Here is a 25270-nt window from a genome sequence, read left to right as displayed (position 1 = left end):
TTCCCCCCCAAAAAGACGTGGAAAACTCAGTGAGTCAAGACCCAGCTGGGTCTGATGTGCATTTGATTCAGAAATCCTATTTCATGATCAAGGTGAACACTGACACAGGGTGAGAAATAAGCCTGGCCGAGTTACATATTCTGCTTTCAAGCAGAGGGAGGCTTGGGGATTAACCTTTACCGAAAGCCCAGTCTGTATGCAGGATCTGCATCCTCCCATGAATGAATCAGGGGGAAGCAGAGCTGACAGCAGGCCCCGTGAGTGCAGGGAGCTGTGGTGGCCATCAGCTCCTGGACTCCTGCCTGTTCCCAAAACCCCTACCAGCCCCATCCTGCCTTGGAAAGGAGCCACCTCTCCTTTCCAGGACACGCAGAGGCATCCAAAGGCCATTGTGCTGTGGGGGTCTGGCACCTGGAGTCCTAAGTCACTCTTGATCCCCGTGCCAGGCTCACAGGAAGTAAGTACCCTCTCCTGCCCTTTCCTCTCACCTGGAGCCCGGGCAGAGTCCTGCTAGTTACGTGCCAGGAAAATGGATCTGGATGGAGTCTGGTGAGCCTGCTTCCAAAACCTTGCCCTTTAAAACAAAGCCAAATGTTCTGAAATTCTCCTCACTCCTTATTGAGTTCAGTGTTAGTCATTACCAGATTCGAATTTGTAGGAGTAGCAAAACCTAGTCAGATTAATAGTGGCTTATAGTGGAGACTGTAAAACTAAGAAAAAGCAGTAAACTCAGATTTTAAAATGTACACATCTAAGACAACTGTGGTCTCTTTTGGATTGGGAACTATTCATTTGAAGAGCAGCCTGGAAGGGAAATTTGAGGGCAAATCCCAATCTTCATGACTTACCTGGCAAATAAATTCTGTTGAAGATGTCCTCTGAAAGGCCAAGATTGATGGGTTTCCAGGCAAGTCCATTGGCATCCAACAACTTTCCAAGCTGTCTGCCCAAGTTAGAAAACAACCAACATAAGCAAATGCTCCCACATTTGTAGAGAGAACCATAATTCTCAGTCCATTTACAGTAACGCTCCTAAGACAGAGGGGCCTGGGGCATCACAGAGCCCGGAATTTGAAGCTCTGGCTCAGATTCCTGGTCTACCACATACCAGCCCTATAAATGTAAACTGGCAACTTCTCCAAACTCTGTTTCCTCGTCAGTAAAATGGAGTTGTTACCAACCCCACCAGGTAGACAGGAGGACTGAAATCCTGGGTATAGACTGGGCTTCAGGTAAAGGTTAATCCCGAAGCCTCCCTCTATGTATGAAGCCTGCTTCCAACACCATAGACTGCTCCCAGGTTAGCACCTTTATAAGAGAATAGCTCAACCAAAGAAATTTTAGTTTGAGATGTGAGAGGTCATAACTTGGTTATTAAAAAATTTACCTCTTTGATTACCAATAAACTCATCCATTTGTACCCCCAGTACCTATGGGATGTTAGCATAGGTACATTCAACTGCCCCACACACAGGACCTGCCCTCCAGGGGCTCACTGCCTAGTGGGAGGGCAGGACACCAACACGCCCCAGCCAAGGCAAGTTCTAAGGATGTGTGGGGAGGGGCCGGCGGGGTGAAAATCCTGAAGGAGGGGATTGAGCCAGGGCCCGGGGAGGAAGGCGAGAAAGGTGCGCCCAGCAGGAGGTACCGAGGGTGCGAAGGCATGGAGGAGAGAGCAAGGAAGAGGGGGAAGCGATGACAGACAGACAGACACGGAGGAACTACAAAGAGTCTAGGGCCTCAAAGGATCCCCAGACTAGGGGCAGAGGCATCACGGGAGAGCTTGTTAAAAATGCATGAATCCCAGCCCGGCCTTACTGACTCAGAACCTGCATTTAACAGGCCCCCGGGAGATTTGTGTGCACATTTGAGCTTGAGAAGCGCTGGTTTAGGGTCAGGCTACAAGTTAGGAAGTGTAAAGTTGACGCCCTACGTGTAGGCAAGGACCAGGCCACCAAGGGCCTTGAACGTCATGCTGGAGGCGATGGAGCATCAGATCGGCATCGTTAAAAGCTGACTGTGTTGGGCTTCCCTGGTGGCTCAGTGGTCAAGAGTCTGCCTGCCGATGCAGGGGACACGGGTTCGTGCCCCGGTCCGGGAAGATCCCACATGCTGCGGAGAGGCTGGGCCCGTGAGCCATGGCCACTGAGGCTGCACGTCCGGAGCCTGTGCCCCGCAACGGGAGAGGCCACAACAGTGAGAGGCCCGCGTACCGCAAAAAAAAAAAAAAAAGAAAAAGAAATCTGACTGTGTTCATGAAAGGGGGCTGGCTGGGAGGGTGAGGGCAGACAGAAGCCGAGAGACAAGCTGCAAGCTGCTGTGGACCTGGAGAGAAATGAGAAGGGCTTGACCTGAAGCAAAAGCAGAGAGAGAGGGCCTGGGCTGGAGGGATGTTTAAGGACGTAAGCCTGGCACAACTTGGTGAGCACTGGGGATGGGGAGAAGGAAAAAGGAGGAATCAAAGAGATCTTGGAGGTCTGGCCCAGAAAACTAAGCCAATGGCAGTTTCCTTTGCAAGGCTGACAAAGCAAGAAGTAGGTGGGGCCCATCCTGTGGCCGTTGTCCGTGAATGAACAGCCAGGACGGGCCAGGAGGAGATGCCAGGAAGCACCTGCGTACACAGGTCTGCTGCTCAGCAGAGAACTCTTGGCCACCGGAAGGAAGCCAAGGGCCTGGAGTGAGTAAGAGGTGGCTGGAACTACAGGAACGTCTCCCCTGCGAGAGTGGACAGGGTAACGAGAGATGATGAAGGAGCCTCGGGAAATACGAACACCTGAGGAGGGAAGGGAGAAGACAACTACGGAGAAATGGTCCGAGAAGTAGGAGCCACTCCAGGAGCCAAGGGAGGCCTTTGGAGATGAGTGGGTTAGAGTGTCAGCTCCTACAGTGGATTCAAGTAAATAAGGACCGAGAGCCCTCCGTTATAGGTAATGGTTTTCAACTGGATGGCATCTTAGCATAGGAACTGAGTTCAGCCGCAGCATTTCCCCAGGTTCTCTGATAAGAATCGCCAGGGAGGTCCTTAATAAAACACACACACCTGGGTCCCGTCCTGACCCAGAGCATCGGACTCTCCAAGGAAGGGGCCTGCAGAGCTGGTTTTTCCACAAGCTCTACAGCTGATTCTCATCCCAGAGGTTTGGACCTCATAGCCTTGCTTCTCAAACTTCAGAAGTTCTTGAGAAATACCTGGGGACCTCAGTCAACTGCAGGTTCTGATTCGGTAGGTTTGAGTGGGTAGCAAGACTGCACTTCTAAGAAGCCGCCAGGTGACAGCCATGCTGCTGGTCTCGGGACCACCCTGGCAGGAGCAGGGCTAGAGAAAACAGGTTTTGAGGAGGTAAGCCGTTGATCCAAGGTGACCCGGCTTGGCTAGTGGCAGAGCTGAGAGATCTGTCATGCTTGAGGGGTCTCTCTGGATCGTGACTGCATCACGTGCCCATATTCTGCGTCCAGCAAGGATGGCAGATGGAGTGTGAGGTTAGCGAACAAATCATTAACTTCACTTGGACACCTCCCCCGTCCACCTGCTTCTCCCTGCTTGCTCTCTCCCCCTTGCCGTGAGCCCACCAGGATCTCTCTGCTCCTTTCTCTTTCCCCGAGCTTCCCCTCTGCAGCAGAAAGGCCAGATTAGGGCATGACCACAACCTCCCAACCCGGGGCATCTGGAAAATCAGGGGAGAGAGCGTTACCGAAGTGAGACCCAGCGGGCCACCATATGTTGCCGCCAGAACAGCTAATTAGACTGGCTGTGGGAGGGGGGAAGGGCCCACGAGCTTCCACATGGGAACTTAGTGGGAAAGAACTTTCCTGCATCTGTCAGGGACGCCGGAGACCATCGGCTGGAGGAGGGGTGATGCCATTGCCCTGGTTAGCTCTTCAGTGACTCTGAGCTCCAAGCCAGGCACCTCCTGGGCAGGAGCCGGGCCGGCTGCCCCCAGGCCACCTAGACACACCACCCCCAGCCCCCGAAGAACGAGTTTTGCGTTTAGATTCGTTCACAGCCTTTTCCAAATGTCCTTTCCCACCGTGAGGGCTGCCTCCTGACTGCTCTTTTTCTTTCGTGCAGGTGACAGCAGCCAGCACCCCCTGTTCTGTGTTGAATATTCCCCTTACTGCTCCGTCTTTGCTTTCTCCCCCGTCCTGCAGCCCAATACGAACTTCTGCAGCCTCCGGCTGCCCCTACTGCCGCCCGCCTCCCCGGGGGCCCGGGACTCTTCCCCGCCGCTGCCTCCGGTCTCCTTTCCCTCCTCTCCGGGCCCCGCGCCCGAGTCACCGGCAGCCCTGTGCTACTTCCCCATCTCCTGCCCCAGCCCGGCCGAGACCCCTGTGCTGTGCCTGCCGGACCCCCGAAGGCCCAGTAGAATTTACCTCGTGTGGTAAGTCGCCCTCGGCGAAGGACACAGCACAGTGGAGTCAGGGAGTGGGAACGGGGGGACGTTAAGCTTCCGGAGGGCAGCGCCGGGACCGACGGCAGGAGGTGTAACGGCGGGGAAGCAGGAAGACCAAGACAGCTGCTCCCACTTCACTCGGCCTTCCTCTAGCACCTAAAGGAGTGAGCGACCAATAAAAGCCCATCCTCTCTCGAGACTCATCTGATTTCTTCACTCCCGCGTCTGGCGCAGTTTGGATCGTTAACCACCAGAAACGCATCAGGCTCCTCCGGGTCTACTCGTAGCCTTGGGGGTGTGACTATGCCCGCCGAGCCGGCCCTGAGAGGGTGGCACCAGGGACAGGCCTCTGGGGGAAGCCCACGCTGGATCTGATTGTTGGTTCAGGACCACACGGAGGAGAGACAAATTCAAGGGCTCAGTCGCTGCTTACGGTTTCTTTCCTGACTCCTTATTAGGCCCTACACCTCCCCAGATCAAAAATCCCACCTCCTGGGGCCCCAAATAAAACATATTTATGGTGCATAATGAAGCTTTAATTAAGAGCTCCTCTGGGGATGCGAGACAACACTCATTTCCAGCACACTCAGACTGGCAAACAGACAGGGCCTGTTATTTGTGACTGTACCGAGAGCTGCCTACTACACCAAGGCAACAGCAGCTCCTGCGATTAAGCTGTAATTCTTCCCACGATCTGAAAGAAGCAATAAATCTTTTCAAAAGGCGTCTCAGGCAGAGCCTTGGCACCTCCTGGGCACCGGGCATCGAAGTGAAGATGGTGTGGGGTAGGGTAAAGGTTCAGGAATTGTCTTTTTCTCTTCACCTTGCTTTTCAAACTTGGTCTATCCAGAACCGTGTCTGGGTACAGCAGGTGATGTGAGGGGCGGAACAATGATCAGGTGCGTGGAATTAACGTGGACCGTTAAATGGACTCGGTTCTCAGCCATCAGAGTCTTGTATAAATATAAGGTTTCTACCTTTTTCTCCCTCTCCTGGTCAAATTAAGAACAATTCAGTCAACAATTAGTGTCCCAGCACTGTCAAGAGAACTGAGGCAGGACTACCCTGGTGGTGCAGTGGTTAAGAATCTGCCTGCCACGTGGGGGTGGGGGGGGGGAAAGGGTAAGCTGGGACGAAGTGAGAGAGTGGCATGGACATATATACACTACCAAATGTAAAACAGCTAGCTAGTGGGAAGCAGCCGCATAGCACAGGGAGATCAGCTCGGTGCTTTGTGACCCCCTAGAGGGGTGGGATAGGGAGGGTGGGAGGGAGACGCAAGAGGGAGAGGATATGGGGATATATGTATACGTACAGCTGACTCACTTTGTTACAAGGCAGAAAGTAACACACCATTGTAAAGCAATTATACTCCAATAAAGATGTTAGAAAAAAAAAAAGAATCCGCCTGCCAATGCAGGGGACACGGGTTCGAGCCCTGGTCCGGGAAGATCCCACATGCCGCGGAGCAACTAAGCCCGTGCACCACAACTACTGAGCCTGTGCTCTAGAGCCCGTGAGCCACAACTACTGAGCCCGCGTGCTACAACTACTGAAGCCCGCGCGCCTAGAGCCCGTGCTCCACAACAAGAGAAGCCACTGCAATGAGAAGCCCGCACACCGCAACGAAGAGTAGCCCCCGCTCGCCGCAACTAGAGAAAGCCCGTGCGCAGCAACGAAGACCCAACGCAGCCATAAATAAATAAATAAATAAATAAACTTATTTTAAAAAAGAGAGAGAACGGAGGCAGACACCTTCTATGTAAACAGCTGTTTGGTTTTCTTGCTACTGGAGGTACCCCTTTGCCCAGATACTAGAAGGTGTGGGCTTCACGGTGCCCAAAGCAAGCCACAGTCTTCCCCAAATTCACCTACAAACTTCAGGATGTTAGGTTGGCTGGCAATGAAACTCCTGAACACAACCCCCTCCGTTCTCTGTAAGGCAAAGCGTCTGTCCTCCTACCTGGAGAGGAAGTTACATTTCACCTTTCAGTGTAAATATAACTTGGCCTTCCTGCAGATTAATATATGTAACATGCCACGGTGAGGACCATCTTAGAAAGGCCCCAGAGGTCTGAGGTTTGGTTCACTTTGGATGCGGGTAAGGTGATTAGGAACTGGAATTCATGGACATACAAACTAGGCAGCTTAGGCCACCTCATCTGTAACTTCAGTTGCAGATGGAGAAGAAGGAATAATTCCCAGGAGTTTGCTTTCCACTGAACCTAAAGCGTATCACAGGGAAGAAGTCAGTGGTGCAGCCAAGTTAGATTATAATCTTTAGGCCAAAATGTGTTACTCATCTCTGTGAACCCTTGGATCATTACATAGCAAAGGCACACGGGTATTTGTTGAACAAATTATAATAAAAAACAAGTTGCTGTTTGCCTCTTGGATTTTATAACAGGATTAAGGAAGAGAGCAAGAATAACACAGGGGCTTCCCTAGTGGTGCAGTGGTTGAGAGTCCGCCTGCCGATGCAGGGGACACGGGTTCGTGCCCCGGTCCGGGAAGATCCCACATGCCGCGGAGCGGCTAGGCCCGTGAGCCATGGCCGCTGAGCCTGCGCGTCCGGAGCCTGTGCTCCGCAACGGGAGAGGCCACAACAGTGAGAGGCCCGCGTACCGCAAAAAAAAAAAAAAAAGAATAACACAGAAATAAAGGCTGCTGAATAAGTTATTCTCAACCTATAAAGCCTGCATAACAATAAATTTCTGGTCAAATTCAGTTCTCTCGGGGGAGTGACTTCAGATTCCCAGTTATTATTATTAGTAGTAGTAGAATCACTATTTGTGGTGGAAGCAGCAGTTACCGTTTTTAGCAGCTAATGAGCACCAGACACTGAGTTAGAGCATTTACATACATTATTGCTAATCTCCACAATAACTCTACAAGATGGGAATATTCCCACTTTACAGGTGCAGATACTGAGATTCAAACTGCCCAGAGTCAGAGGATTCTGCGTACAGTACCAGCAGTGTTTTCACTGCCAGACCTGGTCAAACAGCCTCCAGTGTTTCAGCTTTATTACTTTAGTTTGCTGAGAACTCAATTAGAGGAGACAGGGTTATGGAAATCATTTAAGAGATCTGACGCTTTGAAGAAAGTACTTTTTTTGAACAAGAAAACAGACTAACCTTTTATCTTAAGTCATCCTTGGTGTTCAGCACAAGAAAAAACAAATGGTTCTACTTTTGGAATTTCCCCATAGTTTCAGCTGAATACATCTTCTCAAGGCCTGCTAGGCGATTATGATTTGCCCTGCAGTAGAATTTGAGGCAACACACAGGATGGCTAAGACAGGGTCCTCACCCTTAAGGAGCTTACAGTCTAGTTGGAGAGAAAAGACACACACCTGAGGCAATTTTGGAATATTTAAATGCTAAAGGCCCTAAGGACCCTGAACGTTCTGGCCAAAGCAGACTCCTAAAGCTGGAAACAGACCTCCAGGGACTTGCTGGCTGGCACGTGTTAGCGCAGGCGGAAGAAGAAAGGCCCTCTGGGAGGGCGTTCACTCCCCCGAGGGTGTGCAGGTGTGAAGCAGGGGGAGTAGGGGGCTGCAGGCAGCGTGAAGTTCTGCTGCCTGGGCTGTGAAGGAAATTTGAATATTCTGCTGGGAATCAGAGTAAAATCCTTGTGACAAGGACCTTTGAGCCAGGTCCTGAACACACACTGGACTTGGCCTGTGCCCCGAGCCTGGCCCCTCCCGGATCCTCCCTCCGTTTCCTCCTCAGTTAAGTAATAACCCTGCTGCTTTCTCCCCGGTCAGCCAGGTGCTTAGGCAGGAGGCAGCTGTTGACTTCTGAGCGCTGGACAGGAACGAGGCCTCAGGTGATGGGGAGAAGTCTGTGGACCAGAGGAACACAGCTCCTGGGGCTAAGTGCCTCCCCACTTTCCTCCGTGCCCGGTCCCTTAGTGTAAAGCCCTTGATCCCTCCCCCTCTCTCCCCACACTTGGTCAGTGAGATCCTGTCTAATCACGATCCTACACCATCTCATTTCCTGGAGGATTCTCTTCTCTCCTTCCTGGTCATGCCCACAACCCCTCTGGGCTCCACCGACGTGCCCTAAGCTGGAACCCACACCACCGGCAGCTCCCCCTTTTAGTAAGTTCCCTGTGGAACACGATCCTCTCTGTCTTAGAGCACAGAACCCACTGCCTTCCCCTACCAGGGCCTGTCAGGGAAAGTAGGTAGTACCTAATCACTGTTTTAAATGAGGTTTCACGGACTGCCAAGGAGAGCTTTCATTTCCTTCCCTGAATCTGGATGAAAACTATTCACCCAACCACAGCTTACACCATGGAACATAAATTCAGTTGTCTTCACGTGCCAAGAAAGGCTGTTCTCTCGCACAGGACTCAGGGACCTTTCCCAGCTTGACCCCCGTGGCCTGCTGGCTACGGCTATTTGTGAAATTTCTGAACTGTCCAAAAGGGGATGAGCCATGCAACTTCTCTTGGAAGCATTTAATCTAGATATTCACAATTTAACTGCCTGTGAACTCGAGAACTTGTAGAGATGCATGGAAAATAACAAAACTCTTTCCCTAAACTCACGTGCACTGACACTTAATACGTGTGAGGAAGAAACTTGAGATTATTCATACTAATTAGCAAACTAATTCAAAATGTGAATCTTAAAAAAAAATATTGGGAACTCAATCCAAGTTAGCGCTCCAGCTACCATCCTCCTGTGAGTGTATCATCCAAGCCCAGTGGTGGTTAGCACACAGGCAAGAGAAAGGGTATGTGGTCCCCAGATCCTTGGAACCTTTCTGGAAAGCCAGATTAGCTGCTAAAAAACAACCTGAGGATATGAATATGCAGGTGTAAAATAGGTTGTGATTCAAACTTGGATGAACACGTGGGGAGCAGGGCTTGTGGTGTGTCCCAAATGTAAAAGGCTCTTGACGGTTTTACCAACAGGCCCATCCCAACATCTAAGAACTGGAAGCCAGAAACTTCTTAGTCAAAGGAAACACCCCCTACAGACTCCACATTGCAGGTGTCAGGGGTGCTCATTAATGGTGATAAAAGCGTTGTGAAGTAGGTACTATTATTCCCATGTCACAGGTGGGAAAACTGAGGCTTCCAGAAGTGATTTGTCCAAGCCCACATGGCTACAAGGTCATAGAACCAGATTTCAAATCCAGCTCTTCCCTGACCTCCTGGGTCTATTTCCTTAAAAGCCTTCCCCACCCTTTGAGCATTCTTTCTACAGAAGATGTTTTCCTGTAAAAATTATTGAAAAGATTTTGCATCTTTCAGCAGCCCAGGCATCGCAGATTTTATCAAGGAAGAAGAGGCCAAACCTCATAGTCAGCCCAGAAATGCAGAGCCCGAGAGCTTCTGGGGACAGAAGCAGAGAGAAACTGCAGCTGCCCAGGAAGGCGCCAGCCCTCAGGGGAGTAGGTAAGGACCTGCAGCTCGTGCACCTCAGTCCTCAGAGAGACCGACTTGTGCTGTAACCTGGTGAATTCCGTGTGGTTTTTAGACACTTCCGTTTTTATGGGAAGAGTGTGTACCTTACAGTGAAACACTTAAAAGCAAACTATTGGATCCAATTTCCTTCTCCAAGGGAGGCTGCTGGGAAAAGGCAGGGCAGGGAGGAGTTTTAATTTTCTCTGCCATTACTCCATAAATGAGACTGTGCATGGTTTTGAGTGGGTGCCCGCCATCAGGCTTCTGGAGAGGGTATTTGGGTGGTGGGTGGTAGGTGTTGGGGGATGGGGTGGGGGTGGGGGGTGGAGAGGCAGTCTGCAGCCCAGGGATGTCTCACCTGGCCACAGTTCCTGCCCACTCCCCAGGAGAGAAGGATAGGGGGGTCTGTGGATGGCCGACAACTCACCTCCCACGGAGATCTTCTCCCCTCTGATCCAAGGCGTCAAGACCTTACCATGTAAGAAATAACATCGAAGCAAATATATGCTTTATTTCAAAGCCCTGGTTGGCGGATACCTCCTCTTTCAGTCTTGAGCGTTCATCCCAAGGCCTAAGCCACGCTTGTCCTCTCCTGCGGTGGCAGAAGGAAAGGAGGAACAGGTCCTAAGGACCCCCCTTGGGATTCAAGGAAAGGGATGCTTGGCAGCTCACCTTGCCAAGGATCTGTTCTTCCCCTTGGGGAAGCCACCGAGCATCACACTTCCTTGCTACCGGATAAACACAGGAGCCTTTATTTAAAAATATGATATATACTGTGGTGGACACACGCAAATATAGAACATGTATTTGGATGGCTTGAAGTTAGGGACGATTAGAGCATATGTGAATCCCTAGCAACTAGATGTCCACGGGTTCCCAGTGATCTAATGCCTTCTGTTGGGAAGGGCAGATCTCACTTCTAATTCCAGCTCTTCTTCCTCCCAGCGGTGGAGTCTTGGGTGGTCAAGTAGCCAGTCTGGGTTACAGTTCCCTTGTCTTAAAATAAGGATAATGATATCTACTTCACTGCATTGCTGTAATAACTAAAGGAGATAATAGTCTGACCAGGACTTGACTATAGTGGGCACTCAACTCCTGTAAGTTTCTCTCCTGCCATCTCCCCAACAGTCCTCAGTGAACTGTAGACTGTTATTTGAAAGGTGAGGTTCCCTATGCAGCAGACGTTCCTGGACCCAGGAGGCTCATCTAATCCACCACCTGCACCCAGAAGACATCTTCCATGATCCTGAGATTCACTGAGATTTTGTTCCAACTTTCTATTATACCAGGACTGCTTATCTTCCCCCAATTATTCCCTCAGTTGTCTCTCTGTAGTCCTTTTTTTCACATTCTAAGTGGTTTGCATAAGTGGGAGTAGGAGCCACATGTTTGAATTGTACCAGTGAGAGATTCGAAGCAAATGGGACAGAGAGGTAATACATAGAAAGCTCTTACAAATCAATAAGAAAAACACAAATGCCTAATAGAAAAGTTGGGGAAGAGGCACAGCAGACAACTTCACAGAAGAAGAAATACAGATGGCTGACAAAATTGGAGGGAAAAGAAGTTCAAGCTCACTCAGTAATGAACGTAAACTTACATGAGATAAATTTGGCCTAACTTAGCTAGGCTAAGGTTTTTTCAAATAATGTTCAATACTGGTAGTGAAACTAATAACTAACATTTCCTGGGCACTGATGTGTCAGGTGCTTGCCAAGCCCTTGGCATGCATTCCTGATGACACAGTTATGAGAGATGCTTTCATAGTCTACCTGTAGGGTAACTTGGTACAAAGTGGAATTTGGCAACATGTGTCAAAGTCTTCAGAAAGCTTGCAATTCCACTCCTATGAATCTATTCTAAGAAAATAAGACATATAATCAAGGAGTTATAAGCAAGGACATCTATCCTGGTGTAATTTGTGGCAGCAAAAAAACTTAAAATAATCTATATACCAAACAATAGGAGAAGGGTTATACAAATTATGATATTTTATATAATGTACCCTTGCAGTATAATTATTATTGTGTTCTTCACAATTAATGGCAGGAGATGATGCTCACAATAAAATGTTTAGGGAAAGGAAGCAGGACGTAAAGTCGTATATACCCAGATATCCCAGTTTTGTTTTTTAAGACAATATTTCTAGATAAGAGAGCCCTGGGCTGTAAATTCAAATGTCTTCAGGGAACAGGCAGGTATGGCAGGAGAAATACATGCCAAAGGCTGTGGGGCCTGTGGTGAACCAGACGTGCTCCCACTAAAGGCAGGTAACTCAGTGTTCAAACACTGAGCCAGCAGACAAGTACAGGATGAAAATAGCCCATGGGTCTTGAGTTTGCAACCCACCTCTGAATTCCAGAACAGTAGCAATGGTCTTCTGAGTTTTGATTATTGGGTGATTTTTATTTCTTCTTCATCCTCTTCTGTGTCTTCCAAATTTCCCACAATGGGCATCGACTACTTTTTTAACCAGAGGAAAACAAAACTCTATGGCTGTCGGAACGGATGAAACTGTTGGTCAAGCACATGCGGAAGTCTAGGCCAAAGACATAGTCTTAGGGCAGAGAGATGCTTTTTCCGGTTTCATCTCACTGCACCCACAACATTCGGTTGCACCTAGTCGGACTCCTGGAAACGGCAGGCACTCCAGTCAGGGCTGGAGTCCATGCAGGGCCTCAGAGAGGCATTCAGCAGCGTCTGCAGGGCCTAGTCTATGAAGAGCATATCCCTGGCCTACCCAATCGAGTGTTTATTCACTGGCCTAGAGCTACGAAATCTGCTCCCTATTTGATAGACACAAGAAAAAGGATTATAATAACACAAATATAGAATAGCACAGTCTACCACCTGTAGGGGAAACACACACACACAGACACACACAGACATACACACACACACACACACACACACACACAAGGGATTGAATTTTTAAAGAGGAAGGCTGTTGTGATGACAAGAAAGGGTGGAGATGCATTCCCAGGGTGTCTCCAGAATCCGCAGGAGCTGCAGGACAGCACTTAGCCTGTGACTTCTCCTGCCCCAGAAGCCAGTGTCACCAAGTGACAGCTCGGTGGCTTCTGTGAAATAAGCTATGATTCCTGCTGTTTCCAGTTTCTGAGTTTCAGAAGCTGCTCTAGCTGATTCTTTTGCCTATTAGGGGTCTCCCAAAGCCTGACCTAAACAGGCTGAGGGCAGAGGGGGCTCAGGTGCGTTCAGGGAACAGCCAGAAGATTCAGGTCCCAGCACTTGTTAGCTAATCTCTGAGGCTCTTCATCACATTCAAAACAAAAAGTAATTGGTCTCTCACTGAACTATTTCTGTGATGAGACATCAAGAACCTGAGCTGCTTTAAGTCATGAGACCAGGTGTGTGAGCTCAGTTAGAGGACTGTGGATTCAAGTCCCAATCTGGATTTTGGCTGGGTTCAAGTCCCGGCTCGTGGGTTCAAGTCCTAATCTGACTTGCACGGTTTCAGCTGGTGACCACGAAGGGACAGTGATAAGACTACAACAAATTGGGAGGAAATTTTTGCAAAAAAGTGAGACAGACCTTAAGATCTTGGCACCAAATATTGTTGACTCTATCATTGTATAGAAAATTTCATCTCTAGAAGCAAGAGGAACTACAATCCTGCAGCCTGTGGAACAAAAACCACATTCACAGAAAGACAGACAAGATGAAAAGGCAGAGGGCTACGTACCAGATGAAGGAACAAGATAAAACCCCAGAAAAACAACTAAATGAAGTGGAGATAGGCAATCTTCCACAAAAAGGATTCAGAATAATGATAGTGAAGATGGTCCAGGACCTCAGAAGAAGAATGGAGGCAAAGATCGAGAAGATGCAAGAAATGTTTAACAAAGACCTAGAATAATTAAAGAACAAACAAACAGAGATGAACAACACAATAATTGAAATGAGAAATACACTAGAAGGGGCTTCCCTGGTGGCGCAGTGGTTGAGAGTCTGCCTGCCGATGCAAGGGACGCGGGTTTGTGCCCCAGTCCAGGAAGATCCCACATGCCACGGAGCGGCTGGGCCCGTGAGCCATGGCCGCTGAGCCTGCGTGTCCGGAGCCTGTGCTCCGCAACGGGAGAGGCCACAACAGTGAGAGGCCCGCATACCGCAAAAAAAAAAAAACAAAACAAAAACAATACACTAGAAGGAAACAATAGCAGAGCAACTGAGGCAGGAGAATGGATAAGTGACCTGGAAGACAGAATGGTGGAATTCACTGCTGCAGAACAGAATAAAAAAGAAGGAAAAGAAATGAAGACAGCCTAAGAGACCTCTGGGACAACATTAAATGCAACAACATTCGCATTATAGGGGTCCCAGAAGGAGAAGAGAGAGAGAAAGGACCCGAGAAAACATTTGAAGAGATTATAGTCGAAAACTTCCCTAACATGGGAAAGGAAATAGCCACTCAAGTCCAGGAAGTGCAGAGAGTCCCATACAGGATAAACCCAAGGAGAAACACGCCAAGACACATAGTAATCAAATTGGCAAAATTTAAAGACAAAGAAAACTTATTTAAAGCAGCAAGGGGAAAATGACAAATAATATACAAGGGAACTCCCATAAGGTTAACAGCTGATTTCTCAGCAGAAACTCTACAAGCCAGAAGGGAGTGGTATGATATACTTAAAGTGATGAAAAGGAAGAACCTACAACCAAGATTACTCTACCCAGCAAGGATCTCATTCAGATTCGATGGAGAAATCAAAAGCTTTACAGACAAGCAAAATCTAAGAGGATTCAGCACCACCAAACCAGCTCTACAACAGATGCTAAAGGAACTTCTCTAAGTGGGAAACACAAGAGAAGAAAAGGACCTACAAAAACACACCCAAAACAATTGAGCAAATGGTCATAGAAACATACATATTGATAATTACCTTAAACGTGAATGGATTAAATTCTCCAACCAAAAGACACAGGCTTGCTGAATGGATACAAAAACAAGACCCATATATATGCTGTCTACAAGAGACGGACCTCAGACCTAGGGACACATTCAGACTGAAAGTGAGGGGATGGAAAAAGATATTCCATGCAAATGGAAATCAAAAGAAAGCTGGAGTAGCAATACTCATATCAGATAAAATAGACTTTAAAATAAAGAATGTTACAAGAGACAAGGAAGGACAATACATAATGATCAAGGGAACAATCCAAGAAGAAGATATAACAATGATAAATATATATGCACCCAACATAGGAGCATCATAAGGCAAATGCTAACAGCTGTAAAGGGGAAATTGACAGTAACACATTAAAACTGGGGACCTTAACACCTCACTTACACCAATGGACAGATCATCCAAACAGAAAGTTAACAAGGAAACACAAGCTTTAAATGACATAAAAGACCAGATAGATTTAATTGATATTTATAGGACATTCCATCCAAAAACAGCAGATTACACTTTCTTCTCAAGTGCACATGGAACATTCTCCAGGATAGATCACATCGTGGGTCACAAATCAAGCCTCAGTAAATTTAAGAAAATTGACATCATATCAAGCATCTTTTCTGACCAAAATGCTATGAGATTAGAAATCAATTACAGGGAAAAAAACATAAAAAACACAAACACATGGAGGCTAAACAATACATTACTAAATAACCAAGAGATCACTGAAGAAATCAAAGAGGAAATCAAAAAATACCTAGAGACAAATGACAATGAAAACACAACGATCCAAAACCTATGGGATGCAGCAAAAGCAGTTCTAAGAGGGAAGTTTATAGCTATACAGGCCTACCTCAAGAAACAAGAAAAATCTCAAATAAAGAATCTAACCTTACCCCTAAAGGAACTAGAGAAAGAAGAACAAACAAAACCCAAAGTTAGCAGAAGGAAAGAAATCATAAAGATCAGAGCAGAAATAAATGAAATAGAAACAAAGAAAACAATAGCAAAGATCAATAAAACTAAAAGCTGGTTCTTTGAGAAGATAAACAAAACGGATAAACCATTAGCCAGACTCACCAAGGAAAAGAGGGAGAGGACTCAATTCAATAAAATTAGAAATGAAAAAGGAAAAGTTACAACAGACACTGCAGAAAAACAAAGCATCCTAAGAGACTACTACAAGCAACTCTATGCCAAGAAAATGGACAACCTGGAAGAAATGGACAAATTCTTAGAAACGTATAACCTTCCAAGACTGAACCAAGAAGAAATAGAAAATATGAACAGACCAATCACAAGTAATGAAATTGAAACTGTGATTAAAAATCTTCCAACAAACAAAAGTCCAGGACCAGATGGCTTAACAGGTGAATTCTATCAAACATTTAGAGAAGAGCTAACACCCATCCTTCTCAAACTCTTCCAAAGAACTGTGGAGGAAGGAACACTCCGAAACTCATTCTATGAGGCCACCATCACCTTGATACCAAAACCAGACAAAGATACTACAAAAAAAGAAAATTAGAGACCAATATCACTGATGGATATAGGTGCAAAAATCCTCAAGAAAATACTAGCAAACAGAATCCAACAACACATTAAAAGGATCATACACCATGAGCAAGTGGGATTTATCCCAGGGATGCAAGGATTCTTCAATATACACAAATCAATCAATGTGATACACCATATTAACAAAGTGAAGAATAAAAACCATATGATCGGGCTTCCCTGGTGGCGCAGTGGTTGAGAGTCCGCCTGCCGATGCAGGGGACACGGGTTCGTGCCCCAGTCCGGGAAGATCCCACATGCTGCGGAGTGGCTGGGCCCATGGGCCATGGCTGCTGAGCCTGCATGTCTGGAGCCTGTGCTCCGCAATGGGAGAGGCCACAACAGTGAGGGGCCAGCATGCCGCAAAAAACAAACAACAAACAAACAAACAAACAAAAACATATGATCATCTCAATAGATGCAGAAAAAGCTTTTGACAAAATTCAACACCCACTTATGATAAAACCTCTCCAGAAAGTGGGCATAGAGGGAACCTACCTCAACATCATAAAGGCCATATATGACAAACCCACAGCAAACATCATTCTCAATGGTGAAAAACTGAAAGCATTTCCTCTAAAATCAGGAACAAGACAAGGATGTCCACTCTCACCACTATTATTCAACATAGTTTTGGAAGTCCTAGCCACAGCAATCAGAGAAGAAAAAGAAATAAAAGGAATACAAATCGAAAAAGAAGAAGTAAAACTGCCACTGTTTGCAGATGACATGATACTATACATAGAGAATCCTAAAGATGCCACCAGAAAACTACTAGAGCTAATCAATGAATTTGGTAGAGTAGCAGGATACAAAATTTAATGCACAAAAATGTCTTGCATTCCTATACACTAATGATGAAAAATCTGAAAGAGAAATTAAGGAAACACTCCCATTTACCTTTGCAACAAAAAGAATAAAATACCTAGGAATAAACCTACCTAGGGAGACAAAAAACCTGTATGCAGAAAACTGTAAGACACTGTTGAAAGAAATTAAAGATGACACCAACAGATGAAGAGATATACCATGTTCTTGGATTGGAAGAATCAATATTGTGAAAATGACTATACTACCCAAAGCAATCTACAGATTCAATGCAATCCCTATCAAATTACCAGTGGCATTTTTTACAGAACTAAAACAAAATATCTTAAAATTTGTATGGAGACACAAAAGACCCAGAAGAGCCAAAGCAGTCTTGAGGGAAAAAAAGACAGAGCTGGAGGAATCAGACTCCCTGACTTCAGACTATACTACAAAGCTACAGTAATCAAGACAATATGGTACTGGCACAAAAACAGAAATATAGGTCAATGGAACAGGATAGAAAGCCCAGAGATAAACCCACGCACCTATGGTCAACTAATCTATGACAAAGGAGGCAAGGATATACAATGCAGAAAAGACAGTCTCCTCGATAGATGGTGCTGGGAAAACTGGACAGCTACATGTAAAAGAATGAAATTAGAATACTCCCTAACACCATACACAAAAATAAACTCAAAATGGATTAGAGACCTAAATTTAAGACCAGACACTATAAAACTCTTAGAGGAAAACATAGGAAAAACACTCTTTGACATAAATCACAGCAAGATCTTTTTTGATCCACCTCCTAGAGGAATGGAAATGAAAACAAAATAAACAAATGGGACTTAATGAAACTTAAAAGCTTTTGCAAAGCAAAGGAAACTACAAACAAGAAGAAAAGACAACCCTCAGAATGGGAAAAAGTATTTGCAAATGAATCAATGGACAAAGAATTAATCTTTAAAATATATAAACAGCTCATGAAGCTCAATATTAAAAAAACAAACAACCCAATCAAAAAATGGGCAGAAGACCTAAATAGACATTTCTCCAAAGAGGACATACTGATGGCCAAGAAGCACGTGAAAAGCTGCTCAAACATCACTAATTATTAGAGAAATGCAAATCAAAACTACAATGAGGTATCACCTCACACCAGTTAGAATGGGCATCATCAGAAAATCTACAAACAACAAATGCTGGAGAGGGTGTGGAGAAAAGGGAACCTCTTGCACTGCTGGTGGGAATGTAAATTGATACAGCCACTATGGAGAACAGTATGGAGGTCCCTTACAAAACTAAAAATAGAATTACCATATGACCCAGCAATCCCACTACTGGGCATATACCCAGAGAAAACCATAATTCAAAAAGACACATGCACCCCAATGTTCATTGCTGCGCTATTTACAATAGCCAGGTCATGGAAGCAACCTAAATGCCCATCGACAGATGAATGGATAAAGAAGATGTGGTACATATATACAATGGAATATTACTCAGCCATAAAAAGGAACGAAATTGAGTCATTTGTAGAGACATGGATGAATCTAGAGACTGTCATACAGAGTGAATGAGAAGAACAAATATCGTATATTAACGCATATATGTGGAACCTAGAAAAATGGTACAGATGAACCAGTTTGCAGGGCAGAGATAGAGACACAGATGTAGAGAACAAACGTATGGAGAGCAAGGGGGGAAAGCAGTGGTGGGAGGGGGTGGTGGTGTGATGAATTGGGTGATTGGGATTGACATGTATACACTGATGTGTATAAAATGGATGACTAATAAGAACCTGCTGTATAAAAAAATTAAATTAAAAACAAACAAACAAAAAAAAGTATTTAACCAAAGCCTACCCTTCCGAATCCTCCATATCATTTTTTTCTTAAAAAAAAAAAAAAAAAAAGGGCTTCCCTGGTGGCGCAGTGGTTGAGAGCCCGCCTGCCGATGCAGGGGACATGGGTTCGTGCCCCGGTCCGCGAAGATCCCACATGCCACGGAGCGGCTGGGCCCGTGAGCCATGGCCGTTGAGACTGCGCGTCCAAAGCCTGTGCTCCGCAACGGGAGAGGCCACAACAGTGAGAGGCCCACATACCGCAAAAAAAAAAAAAAAAAAAAAAAAAAAAAAAAAAAATATATATATATATATATATATATATATATATATGGAGAGAGAGAGAATTCAGATTGTCACATAGAAGCATTTGTTCCTTAAAACGCCATCAGCCCAGCCTGGGTGGGCACACAGCTCCAATCCTTTACATCCATAGCCAGACGCCCAGAGCATCCTAGGATCACTGCTACGTCTCTTACTGGGGTTTATAAAAACTTAGGAGGGGCCTGATAAGAAAGCTTAACTGATTTCTAGAAGAGCCGATGAGTAAAGATTCTCACTGCGTCCCTGATTGTCCCATGCAGTTAACAATAAAAGGAGGCTTACGGAGTATCGGGATGTTGGAGACGCAGACTGCTGCTCCCGAGAGGCGCCTCCACTAAAGCAAGTCTGTATTGACTTGGTCTTCGGCTAAGCCAGACGCTTGGAGGATTTCTGTTTCACCTGCCTGAGCTGTTACCACACAGGCCTTGCCGAAGCTGTGGAGTCCTGTCCACTCTACAGGGTGAACCGCTTTGGGAGCCGAACGATAAGGATGGCAGCGCCTCACCAGATCCTACAGGATAGCAGAGGGGGGAGCAGAAGGGGGTGGCCAATGGCAGGAGGGAACACAGGACAGTGGAATCAGAGAAGTAGGTCCAGTGTCCTATCCACGTTGAGAGGGTAAAAACCCTCAACAGTGCACACACTAGGAATGAAGTGGATTCTTGTTTTTACAAGGAAATTGTTAGTCCAGCCAGTGCAGGGTAGTGGTTACAAACTGTAGCATCAGGCAGATCTGAGTTCAAATGTTCACTCCATCACTTACTGGAAATAGGATCTTGGGCAACTTATGTGACTCCCTAAGCCTTGGTGCTCTCACTTATGATGTGGTGTGATTGTGGCACCTGTTCCACAGGGTTGTGAGCCTAACTGTGTACATGTAACACAATTAGCATGGTGCCCTCAATAGTGCTTATGCATTATTTTTATAAGGCAAGTTTTGACCAAACCATTTCACCCATAGACATTCCTACCCCTTTGGGCACTTGACCTCTCTCCTCTTTCTACATCTTCTCACACTTTAGATTCAGGGGGCAACGGAGAGGAATTCTATCACAGTCAGAGGTTACAAACTGACTAGGGGCTAGTGACAAAGAGGAGATCATGATTTCATCAGAGGGTTATGATTTTTATTTGCACTGAGTAGTAAATGTAACCATGATCATCAATTTAACAGGGCAGCAGCTTCTAGAGCCTTCCTCCCAATCTGCCAGAGTAGACTGTACATTTCTTAATGTTTTGTAAAGCTGTATGTGAAGCAGGAGTGTCCTGAATGTATGTTGAACAAATTGGGATGAGAAAGCACTGGTGGGTTTTGTAGTAGTCATTCCTGGAGTGTTGGTTTTCCTTCTCAGTAAATACTGGTATGGAAACCATCATTTGAGAGATTTTACCCATCATCAGCCCTGACTGATGTGGGGCTGGACAGTCTTCCCAGAGCTTCTGCAGAAAGGATCTGTATCCTCAGGGTCATTGTGCTGCCCCAGGACCAACCTGAGCTCCACAAGTGTACAAAAGAGAGTTCATAGGGACTTCCCTGGCGGCCCAGTGGTTAAGACTCGGTGCTTCCATTGCAAAGGGCAAGGATTCGATCCCTGGTCAGGGAACCAAGATCCCGCATGTCACACGGCACAGACAAAAAAAAAAAAAAAAAGAAACAAAAACAAAACAGAGTTCATACGCGGTAAACTGAAACTAACTGTCCCGTACTCCTTCAGTACCTCCAGTCATTTTAACCATGCCTGTTTTCCTCTCCAGGGCTTGTTTGTTGCTTTATGGGACCCTCACCCTTGGTGTTAGAGGTCTCTCATCTGTGAGCACCTACAGTAAAATGATAAGCTTATCTTTTCTCAATACAGATCCAATCGTTCAACAAGAAGGTCCAATGTGGGCAAGTGACACCAAGCTGAAGAGGCCAACTCGAGAGAGAAGAAACTTGGTCCCATCCTCACAGCTAATAACGGTGATGGAGAATACCCCCGAGAAAGCCAAAAAAAAAGACCTGAGTGCTCTCTCCCAGAAGGAACCACACCCAGCCCTATCCCAGGCCTTCCAAGGAACAAACAGTCCTCAAGAGTTGACCGAGTCCTTGGGGCCACCACTCGTAGCTACCACCTTGGAAGGGCCAAGAAGAAGGATGTTTCGGTTCAGAGATGAAGATTTTTATTCCGTTTTATCCTCAAACTCTGAAGAAGAAAATGATGACACTGAAGAGGAAACCCATGCAGAGGAAGAACTTTTGTTGGCTGGTATGCACCCGCTCCGTTCTCCTTCCAATCATAAGAGAAGTAGATTTCTTGGGACATTGGCCACTCAGGCCAAAAATAAAAGTTTTGAAGAAAGTCCTGCAAATTGCAGAGCGAATTCTGTAAGAAGAAGTGAGTCCAGTCATGGCTCATTACGAATTAGCAGTGCAATGCAGCTAGTGACAGGGCAGCCTTCCATCAGGCAAGGGATATTCCAAGACCCTGGGCGGCCTGATGGGGGGTCTGCTAAAGAGAAAGACAGCAGTGACAGTGAAAATGAGAAGACCTTTCATTCATGGGACACCAAATCCAAAAGCAGTCTGGAGGATGACCTTAATGCTGGAAATGTATTTCGTGATGTTATTTCTATGGAAGACAGGCCTGGAACCCATGATTATGGAAGAGATTGGCAGGCCCATTTAAGTGATTCTAATAATCCTCTTGGCTGTTTTCTTGCTGGTAGACCAACAGCTCCAAGATCATCAATGAATTCATCCTATAACACTCCAGGATCATTCATGCATTCTGCTCTGAGAGACGATACTCCAATAGACCTGTCCGCATCATCTACCTTAGCTCCCCGTTCAGACTCGGAGGGAAGCTCCAGGTTTAATGTTCGTCAACCACTGTCCCCCATTAGAAATAGGAATCTATTTGCCAGTGCTGAAAACCACAGTTATTTTCCTGTAAACAGCATGCATGAATTTGATGTCAGGGGAGCAGAACATATTACTTTGACAAGCCAATCTCAGGAGGCTCCATTACATACAGAAGATCTCTTACTAAATCCTCAAAGCAGCCTGTCCTTGGTGGAGTCTTCCAGCTCCTCTCCATCAGAAACGAATTTACAAGGCCACTTGCATGTGCCCAGGTCCCTGCAAGAAAATATACCTTTTAATTTCTTTGCAGTGTCTGAGTTCCCAAATCAAAATGACAATGGGAGCAGAATGGAGGTCCCTGGCGTCACCGATGAAAAGGAAGCCACTACAATAAAGGCAGACCCTGAGAAACTCAAGAAATTACAAGAAAGGTGAGGAGTTTTCATAATTATATGAATATACATATATATTTCTAAATTCTATTTCTCTAACATGAAAATAAGCAGTGCTTTCCTTAAAGGGTCATGGGGATTCTAAGTCAAGGGAGGCCCTTCCTTGACATTTTAATGATTTCTTCTTTCAAGAAAATTGTCTAGTTTGTTGCTTTTAAAATATATGTCTCTACAAAGAAACGTTTGGTGTTCCAGCCCAATTTCTTCAGTATTCCCAAAGTGTTTTTTTCCTTGAATACCATAACTTTAAGAAAGGCAAGCAACTATATTCCAATAAAAAATAAATAAAATTTTTAAAAACAAAGAAAATAAAAGGCAAGTTTGCCAAATATAAGGGTTTGGGGGTTTGCTTGTTTGTTTTTGGCCGCACCTTGAAGCTTACAGTTTCTTAGTTCCCCGACCAGGGATCGAACCCGTGCCCCCTGCAGTGGAAGCATGGAGTCTTAACCACTGAACCTCCAGGGAAGTCCCAAGGGTTTCTGACTTCTACATAGGGCTTCCCTTTCCCCCTAGCAATTAGGAACCAAGATTTTTTTATGAAATGGTTGTTATCTCCCCAGAGAAGGAGCCATTCAGCACTTGGAAGTTCACCAGCTCTCCCCCATGAGCTCTGCGCAAATCCAACCAACAGTTCTAGAATTTGAACCTTCCAAACTAAAAGGCCGGTCTCCAACAGTTGCCATAGCTACCTCAGTTCTCTGAAGGGCCACGCTGGGTGACCACTGCTTCCATTTTACGTGCTGCTTCTCATGCACAAGAAAGAGAGAAATAAGATCTTTTTTGAATTGCTCTTTTCTTTGATCTCTCCTTTCTTGTGAGATGATTTTGGGATATTTCACAACTATGAAATGCAATACTTTTTAAAGCTGTCGTTAAACACCATGTCGGGATTTGACCATTTAATTTATGATAGGTGTTACCATGCCCTGATATTGGCTTACTGATCTGGAAAGTGATTCTTTGAATGCAAGCCCTCTTTTTTGTGTTAGTATGGCTCACTGGGTCATTAATTATCCCGTTGATATTCATCTGTAAGTGGGAAAATTCCATGGCAATGAATCTGAATGCAAAAAGAAGGAAAAGATACGACTTAGAATGCTCACACACTCCTGTCTATCATTCGACTGCAGGAATGAAGTAATTTCCTTGTTAGCAGCACCTTTTTTTTTTCCATTATCAAACAAACTACCAAAAGACAGACCCAGGGTTAAGGGCCAAAAGGTCTCAGCACCCATCCATCCTCACCTACCCAAAAATACTCTTCAAACCCACTTGGCAGGGGTCTGGACCTCCACCATCCCAAAGCAATGCCTTCGGGCTAAAAATGACTTCTTTTAAAAATGCACCCACTTCTAGGTGTAGTAATGCATTAAACAGCTACTATTTGTGTACTTCGTTTATCACTGTCTTTTTTTTCTGTATACAATAAACCTTATGCTTTTCTTATTATTTCAAAATTATTCATTTTAGGAAGTATTAAAAATATAAACTTAAAAGAAAAATCACCAATAACCCTATAATCCAGAGAAAAGCACTGTAAAAAACTCTTTCCAGTCTTTTATCTTTGCATATAAATGCAATTTTTAGTAAACATCGGTTCATATTTTATAATATGCCTTATTTTAAGATTTCAAGCCCATTTCTCAATGCCACTTACACTCTTTAAAATGTTCGCTTGAGTTAAAAAAAATAAATAAATAAAAATAAAGACATCCCCAAATCTCTAAAAAAAAAAAGAAAAAAAGAAAAAAAAATGTTCGCTTGATTAGTTAGTTTGATACATACAAACAAGCATATAACATACGCACACTCTAGAGAATTAGAAGCAGAACAAAACCCGGGCATCCCTGTGCCCACCTTCCAGCGAACAGAACATCACTGGAGCTTGGGAGCCCCTCACTCACTCTATCTCCTCATCTCCCTCCTTCATCTCCTCCCTCCCAACCCCCTAAACCCTCTGGAAATCATTCTTGCATTGCAATTATCATTCCTTTGCTTTTTAGTTTCTTGTTGGAAGATTTTTGCTTCATGGCTTCACCATATGAGCATATGTATTCCTAAACAACACATTGTATATATTTTTGAATTCTGTAGAAATGTTACTATTATTTTTGAACTCCCTAGAAATGGAATATCTGTTCTTCCGTGACTCGCTTTTTCCCCTTACATCGTTAGCCAGATGCATCCTGGTTGATGTTTTGGGGCTTTAATGCATTTGCTTTCACCACTACAGACAATTTCGCCATTCTCCTGTCGATGGACATTTGGGTCCTTTACTGTTTTCTGTACACAGTGCTACATGAACATTCTTGTAAACGTCTCCTGGTGCACATGGGAAGAGTTCTCTGGGATATTTATGCAGGAGCGGACTTGCTGGACTGGTGGGTAGCACAGCTTCCACCATACAAGTAATGCCAATGTATTGTCTCAACAGTGATGTATACTGTTGTCCATCCTTGTCAGCACTTGTATTGATTGGCTTTACAAATTGTCACCAGTCGCACGGGAGTAAAATGATACCGTGGCTTTAATTTACATTTTCATGACTGTTAGTAAGGTTAGGTGTTCTGTTGGCTCTTTTTAAATTTTTTTTGGCCACGTTGTGTGGCATGCGGCATCTTAGTTCCCTGATCAGGGATCGAACCTGTGGCCCCTGCATTGGGAGCAGGGAGTCTTAACCACTGGAGCACAAGGGAAGTCCCTGTTGGCTCTTT

General features: G+C 45.5%; 1 protein-coding gene across 1 annotated transcript in view; it reads left to right on the top strand.

Annotated features, from left to right (window-relative positions):
- Positions 1-25270, top strand: part of MARCHF10 (membrane associated ring-CH-type finger 10) — an 84214-nt gene that overhangs the window by 34982 nt on the left and 23962 nt on the right. The window contains exons 3-4 of the mRNA XM_032617494.1: positions 9660-9803; positions 21119-22535. Coding sequence (XP_032473385.1) covers positions 9660-9803; positions 21119-22535 — 1561 coding nt within the window. The remainder of the gene's footprint in view (positions 1-9659; positions 9804-21118; positions 22536-25270) is intronic.

This window comes from Phocoena sinus, chromosome 20 (assembly GCF_008692025.1).
Source record: "Phocoena sinus isolate mPhoSin1 chromosome 20, mPhoSin1.pri, whole genome shotgun sequence".
In the NCBI taxonomy this organism is placed as follows: Eukaryota; Metazoa; Chordata; class Mammalia; order Artiodactyla; family Phocoenidae; genus Phocoena; species Phocoena sinus.
Note: the sequence above shows the minus strand (reverse complement) of the source record. Positions and strands in the feature narration are given on the sequence as shown.